General features: G+C 35.7%; 1 protein-coding gene across 1 annotated transcript in view; it reads right to left on the bottom strand.

Moving 5' to 3' along the window:
* Positions 1-25,470, bottom strand: part of LOC123866947 (putative uncharacterized protein DDB_G0282133) — a 277,632-nt gene that overhangs the window by 184,526 nt on the left and 67,636 nt on the right. The window contains exon 2 of the mRNA XM_045908746.1: positions 15,520-15,675. Coding sequence (XP_045764702.1) covers positions 15,520-15,651 — 132 coding nt within the window. The 5' untranslated portion in view covers positions 15,652-15,675. The remainder of the gene's footprint in view (positions 1-15,519; positions 15,676-25,470) is intronic.

A 25,470-nucleotide genomic window follows, 5' to 3' on the forward strand; every position in this document is an offset into this window, starting at 1 on the left:
TAAAATATAAACAAACAACCAAAAATAAAGTAAGTATATCAAGATAGTCAAAGGCATGATTTTATAATTAACAGTTTTGCTTTTCTTGATTTACTTACTGCGAATTACGTGAAGATGTGATGAAGGATAATTATTATTATAAAGTTTTACCTAATTTTGTATAAAACTACTAAAATTTAAGATAATGTATCAATGAAATTAACAATAAATAGGGCTATGAAACATAATATTTGCTAGCGATCATAACATTATCTTAATAAGAAAGATCTTAACATATCTAGTATCTTGTGTTACGGAACACACGGAAATGTGTTATTAAATAATTTCCCTACATGTGACCGCAAAGGCGGTAAAGCTCATGTTACACTAGATAATCTAATAGCTTTCCATCATACAGATTACCGGCAAAGTATAGGAGGTTCTCACGTTGTGACCACATCATTAGCTTTTTGTTTGTATGATTTTTATTGGAACTAATACGTTGAAATGTTAATTTTAACTGAATTCACTTGCGGTTATTATGATTAGTTATAGTTTTATTTAATACATTTATTTTTGACGCTTCCGTGGGAATTTTGAAAACCTGACCTTATTCCTTGTATAAAGGGAACCTCTGTGCAAAATTACAGCTTTTCAGACCCAATAATCATGGCTGGGTGTTGAAAAGTCAGTCAGTCAGTGAATCAGGACTTATTATCTTTAGATACTGTATACTGTTGTATACTGACTGTATATCTTTACATAATTGTGGTCAGATTTGAGTTGACAGTCGCCATACATACCTACATAGCTTTAACAACTAAGGAACGATGGACTCTGAAATTGACTAAAGTGGGGCTTCACATCAGAAGAGACAGTATTGGTAGACAATAAACAGACGATATCGAACGAGGCGCGGGAATCTCTGCTGAACACAAATGGCATAATACCACTGAGTATGGCTATCTCTACCAAGAGACCTTAGATGTAAATTTCGATCGCTAGAGATAATGATGAACTACATTTCGTATTAGATTGATTAGTTTATATTAGGGCTGTAAAAAAAACTGGTGAAAGAAAGAAATGAAACAGTAAAAGTAGCTCTGGTAAAAATAACTCTATATAGTACCGTAATGTCATATGCTACAAATTCATTCATTTCATGCATTCCGTAATGCATCCGTATATTAAAATAAGGTTCCTAGAAAGCTCGACCTCATAAAGAGACGCAATGCTCGATTTAAGGATAAGATATTTTAGGAAGACCCAGAATATGATTTTATCTGCGAAAAAGACTAAGTAAGTATATGGGTTTATTTTGAAGCTTTTGTTAAATATCATCACACTATAATATAATAAAGGCGAAAGTTTGTGTGTATGTTTGTTACTCCTTCACGCAAAAACCACTAAACGGATTTGGTTGAAATTTGGAATGAAGATAGATAAATAATATCCTGGATTAGCACATAGGCTACTTTTTATCGCGGAAAATCAAAGAGTTCCCACAGAGTTTCAAAAACCTAAATCCACGCGAGCGAAGTCGCGGGCATCGGCTAGTTCCGCCATAAAGATGTAGCGCTTCGCTAATACCATAACTAATATTAAGTAAGTAGATGCAAAGTACTCGATTTATTCAAACACTAATATCCGTTACTTAATAACCGTTGCGATGTTGTCACGCCTAATTTATTTTCATTTTGGATCGCACAACTTTCAATTTACTAACATATTTTACACTGTAACATTCCTGCCTTTTCTCTTGTAATAAATAACCACTTGATGAACTTTCGCTTCAAATGTCTAGCAACAATGGATGTAATGACAATATGTTATATGTCTGACATAGTATTATGCTCTCACTTATACAGCAAGATCCCAGTGCTGCCAGACCTTCCTTATTTTCTGCGAAACAAAATGTGTGGGATGGAGTAGTGTGTAGGTACTAGTAACATATGCATATCTGCTATCTTGTGCCGTGAGCCAATTTTTAGGTATCAGCTACTGAAAGTACCTATTTAAAAACATTACTTACTTTTCTTAGTCTGACAGCTGATTTTCATGTATTTTTTACAGAATACAGTGGACCCCCGGTAATCCGGCCCCTGTCTAATCCGGCACCCCCTAAAATCCGACAAGTCTATTGTTATTGAATTTACTTTGACATATATAGTGAAGTACCTGTGATTTGTACTTCAGAGTATGTATAACATATAGAATCTTATCATTGGATCTTTAATTTGTCGGATAACAAGGTACTGTTTTGTAAAAAAAGCCGGACTATAGGGGGTCTGAGGCAGTACTCTATAATCCGTCAAAATCGATAGTTCGACACTGCCCTGAAAAGCGTTTGTCGGATTACCGGGGGTCAACTGTATTGTTAATAAATTAATATTCAATAGGTACTGCCACACGCTTCAAAACTCAAAAAAAAAATAGTTTATCTTACTTGTAGTCTGAGTCATAAGTTTTATATTATGATACTCAGGAAGTATACATAAAAATTAGCACTCAGAAATAAAGAAAAGTTAGTTTTTTTACGTGCCTTTAACAACTGATATCTTTAAATTGGTCTGAGGTACAAATTAGCAAATAAATATGCGTACGTTACAAGTGTTAATTAAAAATTTATAACACCCCCGACAAGTGAAGGTTACAGTAACTAGAAAAGAGCTGATAACTTTCAAACGGCTGAACCGATTTTCTTGGATTATACCTAAGAACACTCTCGATCAAGTCACCTTTCAAACAAAAAAAAAACTAAACTAAAATCGATTCATTAGTTTAGGAACTACGATGCCACAGACAGATACACACATCCAACTTATTATAACACCCCTCATTTTGGGTCGCGGGTTGAAAAGTACACACTAGCACTAATCTATCCCATACATTTGGTTTCTCAGAAAACAAGGAAAGTCTGGCAGCAGTGGGATCTTGGACCATTAGAATCACAAATATAGTATGCACCTATAATATGTCGTTACTTCTTTTGTAGATACTTAGATTTATCAAAAGCTTTTGATTGGGTTTGTCATAGATTGAAAAACCATATTGTATCTTTTTCATTTATATGTTGTAATAATTTGTTAGTTTTCTTGTTTCTGAAATCATCATGAAATCACGCAATCAATATTGGCAAACGCAAATCGATTATGAAACAATTTTCACAGATAATATTTGAGATACTTTCAACTTACAACGCACTCGAGAACCCAACTTTGATCTTAATTTTTTTCGAAACCAAAGGCAAAACCTTGTCACAATTGTTGTTATATCATAGTTCATTTGCTTTATTAATCTTTAATCACTTGGGATTATACCATCTAATCGAAATAGAAATACAAAATTACAAGAAAATTATCATCTATGGTTGGGCGTTTCACAATGTTCAATCTTAGGAATATTTTTCTTTCACTATCCACATTGATTGTTTCTATTCTACTATGTACAAAATTGATAGTATTAATTTCACACCATAATGAATTAATTTTCAATAGCAAATCGCCTATAGATTAACTTTCGCTTCTTAATATCTATCAACAATGGGTACTGTGGGTACTATGAACAAACACTATAGCTGTTCTTTTTATGTATTGTTAAGAATTTGGGTCAAAATTATTTTACGAAGAATAATCATGACAGACATAATCAAATACAACAGCAATTTGAGGACTATCCACTAATCTATATACAATCTTTAAGAAGGGTTTTTTGCATTCATATAATATTTTGTGCTATAAAAAGCGGGTCGTACTGGGATTTCGCATGCACATGCTTCGAACCTCAAAGGATTACCTGAAAATTGTTGCGTAAAGAAGGGAGCGTATGTTACAAACTGCCCAATTTTTAACCCCCGATCTAAAAAGAGGGGTGTTGAAAGTTTAACGTGTGTATCTGTGTATCTGTCTGTGGCATCGTAGCGCCTAAAGGAATGAATCGATTTTAATTTAGTTTTTTTTTTTTTTGTTTGAAAGGTGGCTTGATCGAGAGTGTTCTTAGCTATAATCCAAGAAAATCGGTTCAGCTGTTTGAAAGTTAACAGCTCTTTTCTAGTTACTGTAACCTTTACTTGTCGGGGTGTTAAGTATAAATTTTTAATTTACACTTGTAAATGGTTTTCTTAAAAACGTTCAAACCCACAATCCAGTTAAAATTGAGATATTACGAAAAAATTTACTATAGTGGCGTTTCCGGTAAAATGGTATGTCGCATCTCAAAAGAAATACCTTGATTATACTCTATATATTTCATATATTTCTTTTGTATGTATGCATGTGTGCAATAAGGTATTCAATCAACCATCTCAGTTTTGACTGTCCAAATATACGAGTACCTACTGGTGCGAGCTGTAAAATATGCCCCTATTTTGCTTCACCTGACAAAGTCTAAAGGAAAGGTTTTACTCGGGAAGCTGACCAAGGCGAAACTGAGACTATAAAGTCTAAAACAACTAATCGACTTTATCATAAAACCTCTGCAGACAAGGATTCAAGCAATGTAAATATAGACTTTATTATGAAACCGCTGCTGCCAATAAATTCAAGCAATGTAAGTAGGTACTCATAGATAGTTAACTTGCTGCATAATGTAACCCAATTGCAACTTCAGCTTGCTAATAGCCCAAACTATTAGCAAGCTGAAGTGGCAGTGGGCAGGCCATGCTTGTCGTAGAGGCGATGGCCGTTGGAGCCGGAAAGTCCTTGAGTGGAGACCGCGTTTAAGAAAACGTAGTGTGGGACGCCCTCCAGCACGATGGACCGATGATATTAAGCGGCTGGCGGGAAGTGGCTGGATGAGGATGGCTGAGGACCGGGTGTGGTGGCGCTCTTTAGGGAAGGCCTATGTCCAGCAGTGGACGTCCACAGGCTGATGATGATGATGATGATGATAATGTAACCAATTCAAGTAATTCCTTTTACATTCATGTCTATACAGTTGGATGTTCGATGGATGATAGACGTTATAGGTTTAACCGTTGATGACTTAAGCAAAATTGGAAGTATAATTACGCTGATCGCCTTTATGCTTGATTACATAGAGCTAAAGTATGGGAAGATTTTCATTCAATCACAGCCGTAATAGCTTCTATTAATGGCTGTAATTATGTTATAGAAAAAGTGCTACCTGAACGGCAATGAACTTGGAGATGCATTCTCTCTCATTTTGGTAGGAATGGCTTTCATTTCTATAGATATAATATGAGAACATTAGGTATGAAAGCAATTTCATGTAATATCAGAATAACGTGGATTACAAATTGAAATCCTGCTGCGATACTTATTTTATCGAGTTTCTTAAAAGTAAATAAAATAGAATTTTTGAATATGACATACCTAGATCTACAAAAATACAATATATTTTTAAACTTATAAGTAAGGCTAACAAAGCAAAAAGACATGCTGGGGTTTTTTGATGCCTTTGAATCGAATAATAACTAATTTTGAATTTTTTTATTCGTATGGCAGCCATTTTGAAAATCTTATCTTGGTTTTTATTAATTGTTGCTAAAGCAGCAATAGTCGCTATAACAACAAATAGGTACACTCTGTGAAAATTTCAACTGCCTACCTATGACAGACAGATGGACGAAGAGAGGGACGGGCAGCGGAGGCTTAATATCCTGGAAAAGGATTCTGTTAGAACGTTTGGAGTACGGAACCCTAAAAACTATTTTTTGTGGTTACCTAACCAGTTTAGAGATAAGATGGCAGAAATACGTAGATACTTGGTTTAACGGTTAAACACTATTAATAAGGATCAATTTAAAAGACAACATCACTCCGAAGAAAGTTTAGTAATAAACTACCTGTTTCCCTAACTTCTAAATAGAAAGGGCCTGTTTACGTAACGAATATATTTACGTTTCCTATTATCGAATCAATTAAATTAGATTAAGTGGAAACGGTAACGAATCGTATAATTGATGTGCAATGACAAGTACATCAAAATGATTCATGATTTATTTTATTTTTTATTCACACACACATACCATACTACACAAATACTTTTATTCATTTATATTAACTTAATTTTAATTTCTTTACTTTTACTTATTCGTACCTTACTTTAAGTTAAATTAGAGCAAATGCAACAGGGAAGGCACTAACTCCCATAACACAGTCTATACTTTGTTTGGAGTTAGGGGTCCATGCATACCTTGTAAATCTTTTTTTTGCAAATAAACTAAAAAAATATTATTATTATTTAAATATATAAAAGGAAAAGCTTACTGACTGACTGACTGATCTATCAACGCACAGCTTTAACTACTGGACGGATCGGGCTGAAATTTGGCATGCAGAGAGCTATTATAACATAAACACCCACTAATAAAGTATTTTTGAAAATCCAACTCCTAAGGGGTAAAATAGGGGTATGAAACTTGTGTAATCCACACGGACGAAGGCGTGGGCATAATATTTATCCATTTTAAACATAACACTTTTACTCTCTAACATGTTAACTTTCGTAATAATAGTTCAAAAACGCTAACATCTCACGGATAATAATCAAAAGCCCTTAAACCATCATCCGCCACAGGCTACAAGATAATGAACACCTGTAGGTTATCATCGCTTATGCAACGTGCAATCTTTTAAATGATCTCAGATTTATAGATGATAATCTCCATTCTAATGTGTGAGTAAAATGGCCTGTGAAAGTGTTTTTTACTACAATCTTCTGTAATCTATTACAAAACTGTTTTTTTTAGCCGAACATAGCAACTTTTAATCGCTGCTCAGACAGAATAGGCAACTTTTATCCCGGGAAACCAAACAATTCCCGCAAGATAGCATGCAATTTTTCAAGAATTTGTCTTTCAATAAAACAGCTACGGACCTACAGATCAACGTATTTTTTCCATAGATATAGTTGATAACCTGTACAGTGAAATTAGCTTCTTTTCTTAAGCTCAATAAGCAACAATTGCATCAAAAAGTATTGTAACAAAAACCTCAATTATTCTTCCCTTGAACCACGCGAGCGAAGCCAAGGGCAATAGCTAGTAATTTATAAACACAATCCAGAATCCAACTTCATGTAACAATAGTTCAGTATTTCGCAGAAAGTTCTCACGGATTATAATCCTATCAATTGGAATCTAAATAATGGAAAGCGATAAAATTGCTAAAGTCAATCGCATACCAATATAAGTGCATTCACACAATGCCGCATAAAGTACGCCTGAGTTACTTTAAACTATGACAAATTAAACTTAACATTGCTGTGCATTAACACGAGCGAGACCGCTATCGGAATTTATACGCTATTGAATAAAAATTATATGCTTCAAAATGAAAGGCTTTTACGTGTTGAAGTCTGGTACAGCGTTCCAATATTTATCTACCTCGCAAGTTATAGTTTCGATTTTTGATTGAATTTCAACATTTTCGGATGAAAATTTTAAATTATTAAATGATAATAAATCTAAAAGGGCTTAATGATTTAAGCCGATTTTTATCGACCGAATCAATTGATGGTTTTCATCATCTTCATCGGCCATTGCGTATCCACTATTGGACATACATTTTTTATGGTAGCAACGTTTTGTATTTGGCCTTTCATATCCAACCAAACCAATCCAGGGAACAGGATGAGGCAGATGGGAGACTGTACTATGTTAGCGCGCACTCCAAAAATCCTAAGTATGTCTAACCAGTGGACGTATGTATATAGGCTGATGGATAGAGGTTGGATCTAGCCAATAACAGTCACTTATCGGATGTAATCACTGCATCAGATGTAATCATGGTGCATCATACCCTCTGCTTGCCAAGATTTAAGGACGCAAACTTCAATCGGCCCACTCTCACTTAAACGTCAGCCTTGAGAGGTTTATTGGTCACTTCTGTTCATACACTAATTAGTTTGTTCCGGATTTAATTCCATTTATAAAATTGCAAGCTCTTTCTGTAGCACTCTGAACTACTTGAGTTCTGTGAATTATCCTTTCCTCTGTCCACGTTTCAGCACATGATAACGCTTATATCATTATGGTAGCACCTGGGTAGCACTCTCTGTTTCTTTGTTTCGCCATCTAGATTGCAAGTGTCTAGATAACAGATACCCAAAGTTGTTCTTAGAAATATGACTGCTAGTGATTCTATTCTTTTGTCAAAATTTGAGTTTGTACAAGTAAATGGTATAGATATGAAGAAATGTTTTAGCAACGTCTGAAATGCCGATTTTTCTTTTCGACACAGTTTGTAAAAGAACAAAAGGGTGTTCCGTACTGTAGTGAACGTAAACATTTCAGCATCAGACGACCCGGGACGAAAACTCCACTTTGCGGCCGCTATCCATAATAAACCAGTAAAAGTTTTACGTTTTACGAGTATGCAGTGAACCCTTTTAAGCGTTTTCTATAATTAAATTGAGGAAATGACTTGTTTGTGTGCTACGCCATTTTATTAGAGTGTATGGTCATTAAAATACTTTTAGGAAAAGATGCTAATTCCCTGTCTTTTTCCAACATGTAGTTTCCTGACTTTGTCTGTTTATACGCTTATAACTTCTTAAGTCTCTTTAGTATTTCTGTTGTTCTTTAAGTATTTTAGTGCGGTTTCCGTCATTATTTAGAACACTTCCAGAGGAAGTTTTAGCTAGCTAGCTAGGATAGCTAAGGTATCCACATTACAGAATATTTTCTGTTGTATTTTTCAATTATATTCAGTTATGGTTATCGTAAGAGAATCTTAGAAGTTAGATCTTAAGGGACTTTGTTTCGTTTAATATTAGTATTTTATAAGCCTACTCAACGAAGCAGGGCAAATTGGCAGGTTTGTCTAACTTTTTATAATAGGTGTTACATTTGTAATCGTGAAATTGTTCGATGGTGTAAAATAATTAAGGAAGTTTACCTTAACAATAGTGGGCAGTCACGGTGGCTGACCAACTTAGTGATCAGTTACAAAACTGAGTAAACCACGATCACCGACCTTAACGGTCGCTCAATTGAATTACACGCTATGATACCTCCCTTATTATAAGTTGGTAAACACCTCAGATTCAAAAAGAACATCCATTTTACAAGGTATTACCTAATTATACTAGCGATCACAGCCTAGTGGTTAATTTAAGATGTTAGCCATCTATTCGTGGATTCGGGGTTCAATCATAGGCACGCATCACTAACTTTTCGAAGCTATGTGCATTTGGAGCACTTAAATATTACTTGGTTTAACGGTGAAGGAATATTTGTGAGGAAACCTGCATACCTACCTGTAAATTCTTCATTATATTTTTTTTAAATAGACTAACACTTGGCTGCAATGTTTGTTCTCTTTGATGTTCTCATAGGCCAAAAATCTGTCAATCCGTACTGGGTCAGCATGGTGGACTCACGTGGGCTCGGTGGACAGCGAGTTGCAAAGCTGAAGTGACAATATGCAGAACACATAATTCGGAAAAACAGATAGACGTGGGGGTCCCAAGGTGCTACAGTGGTGACCTCGCACCGGAAAGTACAGCGATAGAAGACCTCCTATTAGGACGATAGACGACGTCGCAGGGAGCCGCTGGATTCAAGCGGCGCTAGAACAGTGGCGTGTGAAAGCCCCTAACCTAAGAGACCTATGTTAATAAGCAGTGGATGTCTGTCGATAGACATTGGTGATCATGATGATGATGAAATAACCCAATAAAACTTATGAGATTGTACCTTTCTATAGTGTAATCCAAAATAACTTACATAGCCACTGAGATACGCAATAGACCTACGATCTATTTAACCTATTGTTTGCAGTGATGGCATAGATATGTAAGTGATGGAGTTAACGTTACTGATAAACAAACAGTTGGTGTTTAAACCAAAAGAAAAATAACCCAAAGTCACGATATTATTGTCCCAAATCCGAATCTAGACCATCGACACAATATTTACGAAAAAAAAAAGAAACAATGGTTGTCAACAGACTATAAAATATAATTTATCTTTCACAAAAAAAAGCAAATCTCAAAAGACATTAATATAAAAGTGGTATCAAAATGAAATAAAAACCGAGCTGGTTATTTTCAATACGCCTCAAACAATGGCTCGGTTGGAAGGCTTTGTTTGTCCGATCTCATCTTTGTCCAGTCGTAATTTCCCCTGCAGACAGAATCCGGACGTTTATGAGCGAAAACATTCAGTGTTAAGTACATACTAACTTATTATGGATGATAGATATGCTGCACTTTATTACATTTTGGTCTACAATCTACATATTAATAGATGGTCCATAATATCGATAGCGCCCCATAAGAACGGTCGATGGAGAGAGCTATGCTTGGAGTTTCTATACGTGATTGAATGTCGAAGAAATGAGGAGATCTGTAGGAGAACCAGAATAACTGACATAACTCTGCAGATCACCACACTGGAGTGGCAATAGGCTATTCTTTATCCCGGGCAATAGAAGAGTTCCCAAGGGATTTTTAACAGCCTATCTCCTATCTCCATTTTGCAGGACAAAAGCCAATAATTCGCATTGGCTTTTGTCTACGCAAAACTATTGCAAACAGTTACATTAGGTAGAGTCATTTATGGGACGCCTTCCAGCACGGTGGACCGACGATATAAAGCGGCTGGCGGGAAGTGGCTGGATGAGGAAGGCTGAGGACCGGGTGTGGTGGCGCTCTATAGGGAAGGCCTATGTCTAACAGTGGACGTCCACAGGCTCATGATGATGAGGAAAAGGGATTGTTCTGCTAAGTACCTACCAGTTTGAAGCATTGGATCCGGTGGATCGTCGTGCTAGAAGACTCTACCGTCCTTTCGTCCACACGCACGTACTTAACTGCGCAAACTGGCTTGTGCAGGCAAGCTCTCAGGCAAGACGGAGCGTGTAGCCGGAGCTTAAGATATTAATATTTAACTACAGAATCCGAGTAAAGTTTAAGAAATGTTACGTGAAGGCAGAACGCTACCGCGTAGAAAGTTGGGCATCCGTGCGGGTCAAATGCGAACCCTTTACTATAATGCGAATAGGCACATGGCAATTATCATTTATTATTGCATTTGTTTGCTGTTGATTTGCCGGTGGTCTCCCCATCACTAGCTTCATAGAAATTTAGTTTAGTACTAATTTGAATTCAGCTAATCAATCTCGATGTAATTTCGCAGAGTCATTCTGAAACTAATAATACCTACCTGTGTCTGTGGTTTACGAGATTTTGCGTAAAAATTACTATTTTTAACCCCCGACCCAAAAAGAGGGGTGTTATAAGTTTGACGTGTGTATCTGTGTATCTGTGTATCTGTCTGTGGCATCGTAGCGCCTAAACGAATGAACCGATTTTAATTTAGTTTTTTTTGTTTGAAAGGTGGCTTGATCGAGAGTGTTCTTAGCTATAATCTAAAAAAATTGGTTCAGCTGTTTAAGAGTTATCAGCTCTTTTCTAGTTTTCTTGCAGAAAAGAAGGTTAGATAACCGTTAGGTTCATAATATTATGTCAATAGACAAATGTCAAGCTGTCAAGATGGACGTTGCCTAAATACATAATTATTTATTTGAAAATGATGTTTTGGAAAACTCAAATACTTTGGATCGTCGGGGGTGTTATAAATTTTTAATTTACACTTGTTAAAGTTATAACTATGTAAATTCTTGTGTTACTTCGAAACAGAATATTTAAACGAAAATCTGGAAAACCATAGTTTAAACTTTAACACTTTATTAAATTTTAGTGGTATCTGGAGGTGTGGTATTACGACACTTAAGTGTCTGGCAATGTATGACGTGATTTCTAATAGGTATTATTCCGAAGAAAATATTTAAAAAATGACTTTATACTTTGACGTAAGATTGTTTACACCGTTATTACCTGTTATCTCCCAAAGCCACCATGATCCAAACTTCATAGTCGATGATCATTCCTCCCTGTGTTGAGGACAGTACGCAGAGAAACTTTCAGCTTTTATAAAATAACGAAGGTCTGGCACGTGCTGGCTCTTAGTCCATCATACAATATATCACTATAATTATTTTGCTCCCAATTATTGTGAACGAATCACGTGTATCAAGCAGTTGAAATTAAATTTTATCGTCTAATAAATAAGGTTTCAATTTAAATTGACGTCCAATTAAGCATGTGTGAACTTTGTCGCCGAGCAAGACGGTTTCAGTTGTAGGTTTAAGTTAGGAACGGTAAGCGTATTTACCTTTTACCAGGGTTTTTAATAATCTCGTGTGTTTATTAAACTCTACTCTCAAAACAATAAACAAAATTTAGATCATTCATCAGATTACAACATGGGGTTATTCAAGGGGCCAACAAATTTTCAAAAGGTCGGCAACGCATTGGCGGTTCCTCTGGTACTGCAAATGTTCATGGGCGGCGGTAATCACTTAACATCAGGTGAACCGCCTGCTCGTTTGCTCGCTTTTTTTTAAAGAAAGATCAAGGATCGGTTGCTACTGCGGTCTGGGCGTACTCTTGGACAAATGGGCAGACTCTTTTGACTAAGAGTATATACAAATAACATCTAAATTAATTATTTAGTTCACTGGATGTATATTGCAACTCCGATGCACTTATGATTTATTCAGGTCATATCCTAAGTGTAATAGCTTATTTAGACCGAATTAGCCCTTAAAAGTGCATACAATTGACTATGGATAGAAAGAATTATGGTTTGAAGTATCTTCAAAAATAGTCAATTGAATGCTTGAATGGCATCTTGTATTGAGTATTATGTTACATAATTATTATGAACTAGCTTATGCATGCAACTTTGCCCACGCGGACATAGGTTTTTTAAATCCCGTTGGAATTTTTCAGATTTTTTTCTTAGTGGATTCTTAAGCTGTGATGTATTAGAGTTTACTTTGACTTTGCTTAGACTAAAAATTTCAGTTAAAACGAGACTGATTTATGTCAGCGGTATAACGTTGTCTTGTTTTAATAGTGTCTTCAGTCTGAGTAAAATTAAAGTTCGCTCTATATATCTCAGCCTTAGTTTTTATGTTATAGAGACATTTACATGCAAAATCTACCTGAGATTTCTCCATAAATGTTAAGTCTGATAATGCACATTTAGCCAGCGTGGTGGACTATGGCTTAAACCTTTCTTGTTCTGAGAGGAGACCCGTGCTCAGTAGTTGGCCGGCGATGGGTTGTGACGATGATTAAGAATCCTATATTAGGTACTTTTCTATGCATCTTGAATACATTAACAGTAGCACGCATTGCTTTCAATCAACGTGCATTACAAATGGACGCAATGGTAGTTAAAGTATAATAGTGATTTAAACAAAGCGCAGCTGTGAGATATAACTGCCTAGTACCTACCTAGACGTAAACAAATGTCCGTGATACTTATCTGCAGTTTAGAGATGGATCATTTCACAGATATCATTTCACAGATGTCAAAAGAACTTTGACAAACCACCTTTGAAAAATCATGAAAAAAAACTTCACAAAGTTTGAAACTTATTGCATATTTTCTGCAAGTTTTGTAATAAGTGTGTGATTCAAAAGCGGCCCGAAAAATGAAAACTAAAATAATAGTTTGACCATGAGGTCAATAAGGTAGAAATAATTAGACTTATTGCTTAGGTCAAGGTGTTCAATTTTATTTCGTTTAATTTAGTCTTAATGAGTAATGTTTTATAAAAATTTTTCTTGCAGATTCAACAAACGAGCTAGAACTGCGCCGCAAGCACTATCCAGTCTAATCACTGACTTCTCTCAAGTACACTGGACCTGTAATTGCTGTTTTTGAAGCAATTGTTATTGATGAAACATCTGTCAACATAGTGTCAACAAGACCATTTGACACAAAGTATCAATGTTTAGTTCCGGTACGCACGGAAGAGCGCTAAATTAACACAAAAATTAACTGCCATTTTTAGGGTTCCGTACCTCAAAAGAAAAAACCGAACCCTTACAGGATGACTTTGTTGTCTGTGTGTCCGTCTCTGTCTGTCGTGTCTATCAAGAAAACCTATAGGGTACTTTTCGTTGACCTGGAATCATGGGCAGAAAGGCAGGTCTTATAGCACAAATAAAAGAAAAAACCAAAAACCGTGAATTTGTGGTTACATCACAATAAAAATTAAAATTTGTTAATGAACAAAAAATAACTACTTAGCATTTTCAATTTTCAAAGTAAGATAACTATACCAAGTGGGGTATCATAATATGATAGGGCTTTACATGTACGTATATACATTCTAAAACAGATTTTTATTTATTTTTATGGATAATAGTTTTTCATTTATCGTGCAAAATGTCGCAAAAAATTCCCGAGTACGGAACTCCTGGTGCACAAGTCGTATTCGCAATTGGCCGGTTTTTGTATGGCACACCTCTTCCAGCGAACTTGTATTAATATGTTAATTTCAGTGAGTCTAATCAACAGCAAACCAACGAACCGACATGTTTACATCCACGTCCGGCCACAGCAAGTTCTCACGCGTTGGAAATCGAAAGTGTAATAAAGTGTTTTAGAATTGGATTTCGCATGTGTCTCTTTATGATGCTTCAGACGTAAAAAAAAACATTTTCCATTTTTATTTGCGTTTAATTTTACTGATGATATCGCAACGTGTGAACTTATCTTAATTTGGTGTTAATACGACATTAACTTGTGATTAACACCGCACGTCGTTTTGCAGGATTAATCTTAACGAATACGTAGTAGCTCGTCTCAATACTGAGAATAGAATAGTTCAAATCACACGGTTAAAATTGTGTACGTTTTTTTGCAGTTCAAACTAGGTATGAATGGTTCCATGCATTGATTTTGAAAGGATCCCTTCATGTTCAACACTCGATGTATGCGCCACTAAATACTAATTCGTTAAGATTTGTCCTGCAAAAAATGTGCAGTGCAAAGAGTGATGGAAATATGTTAATAGACAGACAATCAGACTGACTACTGGATGGATCAGACTGCGGCATACATATTATGACTTAGGTAGCCGCTAAGAAAGGATTTTTGAAAAATCAACTGCTAAGAGGGTGAAATAGGGGTTCAAAATTTGTGTTCACACCGACGAAGTCGCGGGCATATTATGCCAGTTATCAATATTTTTTTAATTCTGCATTCCGAACCGTTGGTAAAGTCACAGACGTAGCATAAGCGGCACCAATTGTACTAAAATTCATCATGATCAACCCATTGCCGACCCACTACTGAGTACGGGTCTCCTCTCAGAATGAGAAGGGTTTAGGCCATGTCTGCCACGCTGCGGATTGGCAGATTTCACACACCATCGAGAACATGGAGAACTCTCAGGCATGCAGGTTTCCTCACGATGTTTTCCTTCACCGATCAAAACAAGACATTTAATTGCTTAAAAGTGAGTGCCCGGGATCGAACCTCCGACCTCCGATTAGGAGGTGGACGTTCTAATCCAAGTAGCTATCCATCCATCCATCCATCCATCAGCCTGTATGCGTCCACGGTTGGACATAGGCCTTTCCAAGAGCACGCTACCAAACACGGTCCTCCGCCTTCCTCATCCACCCGCTCCCCGCCACTTTCTTCAGGTCACACATCTTATCACAGCTACCTTTGATTAGATTTGCATTTGGAGGTTTGTAGTCTCTTACCTGGAACAGCAGGTATCCAGAGTCGTACATCCAGAAGTCATCTGGCGCGTTGCCCGGCTTGGAGAGGTGGATCGCGAGGCAACGCTGCAGGATCAGCTGGCAGCGCTGCCCCCCCGCTCCGCGACCGCTCATGCCTTAGGCGGGCGGCGGCATGCTCTGTAACAACACAAGGAAACACGTTCAAACCAGCAATACAGTCCACGGCAGATAGGGAACTTCTAACAAAACGCCGAGGCGTCACTGGCGGATATCAATATGTTCATTTGAAGCAGGTAGCCATAGTGGCCATAGCCTAATATTTGAGATATCGTCGATTCAAGGATCAAACCGAGAGTTCCCTCACTCTAATTCACTCTGCCAGCAGACCTAAGCAAAGCTATCTGCTGACGTAGTTTGACAGCTGCGGTGTGACGATCGATATCATAATATTGATCGCTTACAATTGACTAATCGAGTAAATAGGCATAATAAGGTGTATAAGTAAGGCTAGAGTGAATAGACATCTTCTAAGCAAGCGCACTTGCCAGCAGGTTTGATCGCAACTAGAGCTTAGTTATAACAGAGCATTAGTCTATAAATTAAAACACAAGTGTAAATTAAAAATTTATAACACCGACAAGTGAAGGTTATAGTAACTAGAAAAGAGCTGATAACTTTCAAACGGCTGAACCGATTTTCTTCGATTATAGCTAAGAACACTCTCAATCAAGCCACCTTTCAAACAAAAGAAATTAAAATATTAAAATCGGTTCTTTAGTTTAGGAGCTACAAAGCCACAGACAGATACACAGATATACTGATACACACGTCAAACTTATAACACGCCTCTTTTTGGGACGAAGGTTAAAAAAATATAATAGGTATAATTTGCATTATTTAATTATCACAGATACACAATTACGATTTACGATGCCATTTTCAAAGCCAGGATCATGCATCCGAAACTGGTGACTGAAATGTGTATAAGCGGGGTTCATAGTTTGAAGAACTGTAGACGGCGTTGGGGTCCCAAGGTGCTGGAATGACGATCTCGCACCGGAAAGCGCAATGTTGGCAGACCTCCCACTGGCAGGCAGACAACACCAACCGATTCACAGGGATCCTTCCTCGCAGGATCGCTTGTACGTGATTAAATTTATTCCTAGCCTACTATAATACCTACCCTGTAGCACTCGGGGATATTGTAGCTATCGATCAGTGAAATAATTTCCAAAATCGGATCACTAGTTCCGGATATTACACCCTCCATCCAAACTTACATTAGTGAAGACATACATTTTCATTTAGTTTATATTTTTAATTTGTCGTTGTGGGTGAAATATGGGAAATGTTTAAGTACTTCTCACAATGCAGAAATAGCACCTGCCCTTACATAAACGTGGAATAGAGAAATTGAATTACAGAGTAGGCTTCTAGTTATCCGACCACATTTAAATGCGATAAGAATCTGGTGGTTTTCATACCACTGGGCCAATTATTTGACGTGTTTATATAAACGTTGATTACCTATTTTATTGGGTCTGCGTTATTAGCAAATAGCAATAGAAATGTACATTTTACAATGATTTCATTAGCTTGCTTTATCGCCCTACATTACTAGCTGATTCCCACGACTTTGTCTGCGTGGATTTAAGCTTTTAAAAATCCTGTAAGAACTCTTTGATTTTGCGGAATAAAAAGTAGCCTATGACACTCTTTAAGTCCATGACAGGTCTGTAAGTCTATACTGAAACGATTTTTTGCTCCCGTGGGATTTCTAAAACCTAAATCCACGCAGACTAAGGGTGAGATCTATAAACCGCACTCAGACTTTGCTTAGACTTAAGCCAGAGTTAAAACGAGACAGATGTATATCTCTCATATAAATCTGTCTCGTTTTAACTCAATCTTAAGTCTGAGCAAAGTCAAAGTGCGCTTTATAAATCTCACCCTAAGTCGCAGGTAGTCTAGTGAATAAAAAGCAAAAGTAAGTGGTAGGTAATTGCTACATATGAAAATGAAAACCTCATAAGTGACATAATTTACTTTTTCATATTGTATTTTACCCATGGATATTTTATTCATACCATTCATTATGGGACCATAAATTACTCATACAAATCAAAAACTTCTAACATTTCAAAATACTTTGCCCATAATATCTATATATCGATAGATAGATAGAAGTCTTTATTGCACACAACAATATGTAAAGGAACACGACAGAGAAGGAAGAAAACAGAAAAATACAATTGTGTGCAAAGGCGGCCTTATTGCTTAGAGCAATCTCTACCAGGCAATCTTTGCTGAAAGGAGAAGCTAGTGTTGGATAGTACCAAGTCGCAAAGAATTATTCGAAATTACTTATTCATACATATATATTATCTATAAGGTAATAAGTAGACAACTTAGCATTTATTTAGGAAGATTAACCGCTAGAAAACAATTTGCGTACTGAATTTGGGTCATTTATTTCCAACGTCTGAAACAAGACGGACGTGGCTTATGGACACTTACATAACCATCGGAGGTGGACACTGGACACTGAGAAGTTATTATTTCATTTGTCAGTATTACAGGGGACACCTGAATCAATAAATAGTAGACTTAGTATGAACTACGAGTATAAGACTTTACATCTCACGAACGTTGATAGAGTTAGAGTGTCGAAACACTTCAGCAATAAGGTAAAATAGATAATGGTTAATTGATTCTAAGCGTCACTAAATTTTTGAGTAATTGCATCTTTTTCTTACAAATATGAATAGAAAAGGACAGGCAAACCTAATTTAATTTAGACCTGTCACACCACGTGACTTCAGGTGCCACGTGAGCTTATTGTTTTTTGTAGAGTGGACCGTTAGTTCCATTTTACTTTGACACTAGCCGATGCTCGCGACTTCGCCCGCGTGGATTTAGGATTTTCGAAATCCCGTGGAAAATCTTTAATTTTCCGGGATAAAAAGTAGCCTATGTGCTAATCCAGGATATTATCTATCTCCATTCCAAATTTCAGCCAAATCCGTCCAGTAGTTTTTGCGTGAAGGAGTAACAAACATACACACATACACACAAACTTTCGCCTTTATAATATTAAGTGTGATTATTATGTTTTAGCGCTCGAATTCTATTAACGACGTCCGGTAAAAGTGTAAAATCTCATACTAGGCACACTGTATGAGTACAATTTATTTGCTATCGCGGCAAATTATGCAACGCTTTGCGTTTGATATGCCACATTCTATCTTTTAAGACTAAGTTATTACGTTTACTGAAGTGTTTGTTTTTATAATCTTATTTTATTTCTTTAGTTTAAGGCAAACTAATCGCTTTTGTTCATATGCAGAAATGCGTATTTTTTTTAAAGCATAATAGCCATATTTATCAAGACTACCCTTTCCCCTCTAAAGCTTGTGCCAGGAGTGGGTACGACAAAAGTGCAACGAAAAAAGTGGGGTTTGAACCGCCGACCTTTCGGAATTCAGTCCGCTCCTCAACCGTTGAGCTATCGAGGCTATATTGGCTTATGATTGACGAGTTACTAAATGTCGATGCTACAAGAAGACGGGATCTAGTTTTAACTTATAAGTAGGCGTAAACCTTTACATCCTAATAGCCCGCTAATGAGCACTCTGTGGTCATTCACGCATTTGTTTGCATAAAATTACGATTACAGCTAAATGATAGTTCACGTGCCAACGCATAATAATTACCGCCGCGACTCTATATCAAAGTTAAGTAATAGAAGATAATTGGTTTAATAGTTTCCGTCAACGACGTCTTATATTTTAAGGGCTTGTCGGCCACGGTCGTTAGGGATTTGTCAGTTGTCACCATTGGGTAATGGTTATTACTCTTTCTCCATGTAATTGAAACAGAAACTTCGGTTTCTGTTATAAATACTATCATTAAGGAGAACCCCAGGCGGTTTAAATGCCTCAAACGTAATTCACTTCTTTAGAGTACAACATTTGAAATAAATACTTTTCATTGTGTTAAAATGAGGCATCAAAAATGGGCTTAGTAAATAAACAAAGGAATTGAGAAAATATGTAATAAATAAGAAATATGCTTTATAAATAGAAAAATATGAGATAACTATAAAATTCTTTGAGAATTTAATACAAAAATATCGTGTTAGATTGAAAAATATGACTGAAAATATGGTATTACTATGGCTTTGATTTACTTATAGCAAAAATTATTATTGAAAATAATTAGATCTAGTGGAAAAATAAAAATGCAACAGCAATTTAGATTCCGAGAAGATTAAGTCAAATGGAGAAACCAATTGCCAACTAGATAGGGAAATGTGTCGAGAAAAAGTTGTAAGTAACAATGCTAATCACGTCTTATTCAAATCCGATGCATTGAATCTAAATTACTCATTATCGAACAGATGAGGAAATAATTGATACAACATTAACCTATCCAAATAAAGCCACATATAGAATTAATATCAAACATTAGCGGAAGACAAATAATTATATAAAGCGACATAGATTCAGTGTGTCAAACAAACGTTAAGGGTCCTTAATAGATGGGCCACAACCGTACAATACCACAGTCACAGTATAAACGCAACCCTACAGTCTAGCCGTGTCAAGTTAAACACGTAAACATAAGTAAATGTAGGTCAGTTCAGGTCACTTTTTCATCCACATGATTGCTTTGTCTAACTTCTGTATCTTCATGTCCTTACTCCATGCCAGTGGTAAAAATATCGCTTGAACAAAACTATATGAAAATGTGTAATTCCTTTCACGCACGTTTTGTCAACTATTGTCAATATGACGTTGTCAACATTGACGACATTGTGGCAACAACATAACCACTCATGACCTTAGCTCGCAAGCGGCTGACCACATCGGGTCTACCGAATCATTCGTGACAACACAACTTCCACCTTTAAACCGTTCACTGCTTGGCGACATTTATGACGCTGTGATGTGGTTGTGGTGTGACCTGTTTGAATAGACACTAAGAAAACACATTTCCATAATCGGATACTCTAGCTCACTTTGCATCCCTTTGCGAATTCTCATCAATCAAAAAATAACCTTCTGATAAATACTTTAAGGTTTCAATTCCATTAGTAAATAAAACAAGTTAAAAGGTAAACGCGCATATTCTAGACTTTAGTACAACACAGTACAATGCTGTCTGAATCGAGTTACATAACTTTTGTTGATTTACTTCGCCGGGAAGACATTTTGCTTAAAGTAGAAATGCACGTTTATTATTAAATTATTTAAATTAAATATTCCATTACATTTCGCCGGAGCGCCTTAGATGTATGTTATTAAAACATAGTACCTAACTAATTTTAGAAACCGTCTAGATTTCATCCAGTTACAGTTTTATTACAAGTTAAATATAAACAGTAATCATAGATTTATAAAAATCACCAGAAACAAAAACAAAAACATAGTAAGAGCTGAATTTTCACTAAATAAAGGACCAATTATTCAATCACCAAATAAAAAATTGTGAAAATCTGTCAAAATGTCTATATCTTCAGTTAAAATGTATCTGTCGATTAAAAATTTTCCATAAGAATATATAGTCTTTAAGGATATCATACAATTAGTTACGATTTTCATTTTGATTTACAACAATATAGTATATAACTATATATACAAATTATACATACAAGAGCATACCAAACAATCCAATAAAGGTCTTTCCTAGTACAGAGGGAAGGAAACTCGTTCTTGTATTTAAGTACAATAAATTATTATAATATTTAAAAAAAAATCGCTATATTCGTATTTGAAAAAATGGCCACTTACTAGATTTTGATTTATGGCAACCGATAGTGAATGAATAAGTTACGACTGTAATGGATAAAAAATTTCCGTTCAAACCTATTTCAATACAAAGTTTATGTTCGGAAATTTTTAATCTGTATTTGGATTCAATTCTAAAGTAGTTCGGAAATAAACATTTTTTCAAAATAAAACAAGTTCGTATCTGGGTTAGTAAGGCCAGTATTTAAACGCTTGAGTGGTGGTGCGTAAAAACGTAATTAAAAGTTCGACTTTTGAGGATTGCAGATTGATTTTTAATTGAAGAGATTACAATCTATTTAAATGTATAAAAAGAGAAACTGACTGACTGACATGTACTTACACCGTAAGCTAAGCAGATACCTAGTTTACATGACCGTGCAGTTCAAACCGTTCCGGCTTACTCTAGAAAATTAAGATTCCCTATAATAATATTTTTAAAATAATAATAATAATTTGAAAATATACTTAGGTAATTTTCAAATTATTATTTCGGATTTTCTTGGTCCCTAAACAGAAGCTTTCTGACGCTAAAATCAAGTTTCAGTTTTAATTTTAATTTTTAATTTTTGTAAATTATAAACTATTTTAAATCTACTGTCGTATTAACTATGATAATATTATATTATGACTTATTATCCTTTATTAGTTTAATGAACGCCAAATCCCGAATAGGTACTAGCTTGTGTAGAAATATTTAATTCACAATGGAATTTTTAAATCAAGACCCTTAATAGGATGCCATATTATATTAATGGAAATTCCTGACATAGCACAAATCGTTTCAAGGCTTCAGTACTTCAACACGGAATAGAATTCAATTCAATCCAATTACGAGTATAAGTACTTACTTATAAAACAAACAATCTCGAAATGAATTAATTTTAAACTTGTCCCGATACAATGGAATGTTGTAGCCACTTAAATGGGCTTTACTTTATACTTCCTGATTATCTTTATTGTACATAATAATATATATTATTATTGTAGAAAGTATTTCCGGTTGTGTGTATGTAGATTGAGGAATTTATTCGAAGCGCACTCCAAGCAAAAATAAAGTATAATATATATAAAAATGTGTAGTTTTAAAGTTACATAGGCTCAAAGATTTACATTAATAACTCCAAGACCCAAGACAAGAAGAGTACCGATTTAGGGCCAATTTTTCAATCGTCAAATAACTTTTATCTGAGGAATCAGGTTTTAACAGTTTTTGTATGGGAAATCAATCAAAACGTCAAAGTTTTTCCTCAGTTAAAAGTTATTTGACGATTGAAAAATCGCCCCCCAGTGTTTTTGTAAATTATTCTAAATAATGAGGTCCATATTATTTTGTTCATTACAATCAATGTAAGATTACATTGATATTATTATTCACGTTCCAAGTAATCAAACTGATAGATAGGTCATCCTAGGCATACCTATTTATCGAAGATATTGAGAGCAATAAGCAACATAAGGGATTTTCGCATAATTCAAATCAGCATGATTTACAAATTAGCCTATCATCACGTTTTTATCGTCAAATGTGACGGTAGGTATGAAATGAATTCATCATTGATAATCCGAAGATGTGCGATAACACATCACGATACACTAATAAATAAAATTGAAGTGTCTGTCTGTAATCTAAAAATAGCTACCTCATATTAAGCTCATATTCTTATTTGATCTGTAACATAAATGTATCACAAGTACTCAAAATTTTTGTCTGTCTGTCTTGTAAACAATTAAAGTCTCAGATAGTAAAATCAACCCGTATAATGCAATGTAAATCGGTTGGAGCGCAAACAGCAACTGAAGCTTGTCGTTCCACGCCACGTCCTCGCCCTAGCGCCATCTTTTTCGTCTCGATGGAGGGGGCTCTGACGTCACGACCACAGCATAACCACCAACACCAAGCAACACCGAACGTGAGAACGAGTTGTTGCCAACACGGCCATGCTGCATGGTGCCCGCCCCGGGCACCCCACGAGTCGGGATAAAATTACTGCAAAATAAACAACCGTTAACACCTGATTCACATTACCTACTTGTAAGGATCCTTCCTAACTTCCTAAGGAATATTGCCCATTCATTGTCACTTATCACTTAACAATCATACGACAGCTCGCAACTTAACAAGATACCTCCACTATGTACTCGTAGGATCCAGGAATATTGTCCATTCGTTATCACTCATCACAACAACAGCTTTCAATTTAAAGAACAAAACAACCGCATCTAAAGGGACTTTGCCACACTTAGGGGACCAGATTTGTCGTAGTTGAAAACCAACTGCACTTAAAGAGCGTTTCGCTCACTTAAATGCAGCAAGTTGGTCAAGACCACTTGCACTTAAAGAATATTTCGCTCACTTAAGCGTACCAAGTTGGTGAAGACCACTTGAAGACCACTTGCACTTAAAGAACATTTCGCTCACTTAAGTGTACCAAGTTCACCTTCAAGTTCCAAGCATCATAGAAGACCACTTGAAGACCACTTGCACTTAAAGAGCATTTCGCTCACTTAAGCGTACCAAGTTCGCCATCAAGTTCCAAGCATTATAAAAGACCACTTGAAGACCACTTGCACTTAAAGAGCATTTCACTCACTTAAGCGTACCAAGTTCGCCATCAAGGTCAAGCATCGTAGAAGATCACTTGAAGACCACTTGCACTTAAAGAGCATTTCACTCACTTAAGCGTACCAAGTTCGCCTTCAAGTTTAAGCATCGTATTCCAATGTGATATTTTATATTCATGGTACAATATTCCCAATTATCTTTCGAATATTTTATCAAAGTTCAAGCTTCGTATCCCAGTGTGATATCTTATATCCATGGTGCAATATTCCAACTAATTAATCTTCCAAAATTTTATCACGGCTCGCTGTATCAATTATGTTGCTATACATACTTAATTTTAAATAGATTACTCAACATAATACACAAGGTAGCCTTGCCAACACGGTTTTTAATACTCCATGAATATTCTTTAAAGAAGCAATGCATTAGCACTCACGATTAAAATCAGATCATACCTCTTTACTAAATCTCAAAATCCTTTACTAAATTCTGAACACATACTCAATGCCATAGCATCGTGCACCCACACAGTGCTCCGACACTATTCATCCACGTATGCAATCACCACACTATCTTTATCTACCGCGCATCCACGCAAGGGATCACCGGTGCCTGGTTCACCATAATACAAGGTATTTGATCTCATAAGAATCATATTTGATCTCATCCATTTTATTTTAACTATCAATGCTTTATTATAAACGGAACATTTGATTGTAAAGCTGGTGCTATCAAAGTTAACTTTAAATAATTATTATCATACTAAAACTATCACTTTTTAAACTAATCAATATCTTAACTGCAGTTATATTAATGATTTCACTAGTTCACTGCATTATTAATTACAAGGGTTGGTCACCAAATATAATCTTATAACCCACAAACTATTTTAATTCATGAATTACTCTAGTATCAAACAATAATAATAATTGGTATTTCATATTCCATATATGCAAATATTAAATTACGCTATCTCAAATAATTACTAGGCTAATTAAAAATGATAAACAGAGAGTCATGGATTATGAGCGACACCGATGCATGCCACTGCCAAAACCAAGACTTTCTTTTTAACTCATTCATCTGTCCATTCGCGCAGGGAATTCATCTACTGCCACTGTATGCTATTTAATATTTCTATTCGCACAATATACTCTTACTGTCACTCTTTATTATTTTCGGCCCGTCCTGATTATAGCACAGAATTGCAGCTGAGAGCATAAAAATGTTGCATTTGTCTACCCTCTTATTGTAATCTTTTTAATGAGAATTTCTCAAGTTAATAATACCCACTTAGCTATCCGGACAAGAATATTTCTTTGTTCAACGCAAATGTGAAGCTTTTACCCACATTTGTAATATTAGGTATTAACTACCAACATAAATCATAGTTATTTTTTAAATATTATTCTAATTTGCATTATTAATGATATACTATAACTTTACAAACTAAATAAAGCTTCATTATCATATTATACACACCACAATCCGTAATTATTATTTTTTTTTGAAGCAGGTACCCAACAAATGCAACAAAACTTTTGAATTGAACAGACTACAGGCAATAGTTCTAACTCTGAAGAGAAATATTACTTTCATCGTTACTAGTCTGTCTGT

This window comes from Maniola jurtina, chromosome 7, assembly GCF_905333055.1.
Source record: "Maniola jurtina chromosome 7, ilManJurt1.1, whole genome shotgun sequence".
NCBI lineage: Eukaryota > Metazoa > Arthropoda > Insecta > Lepidoptera > Nymphalidae > Maniola > Maniola jurtina.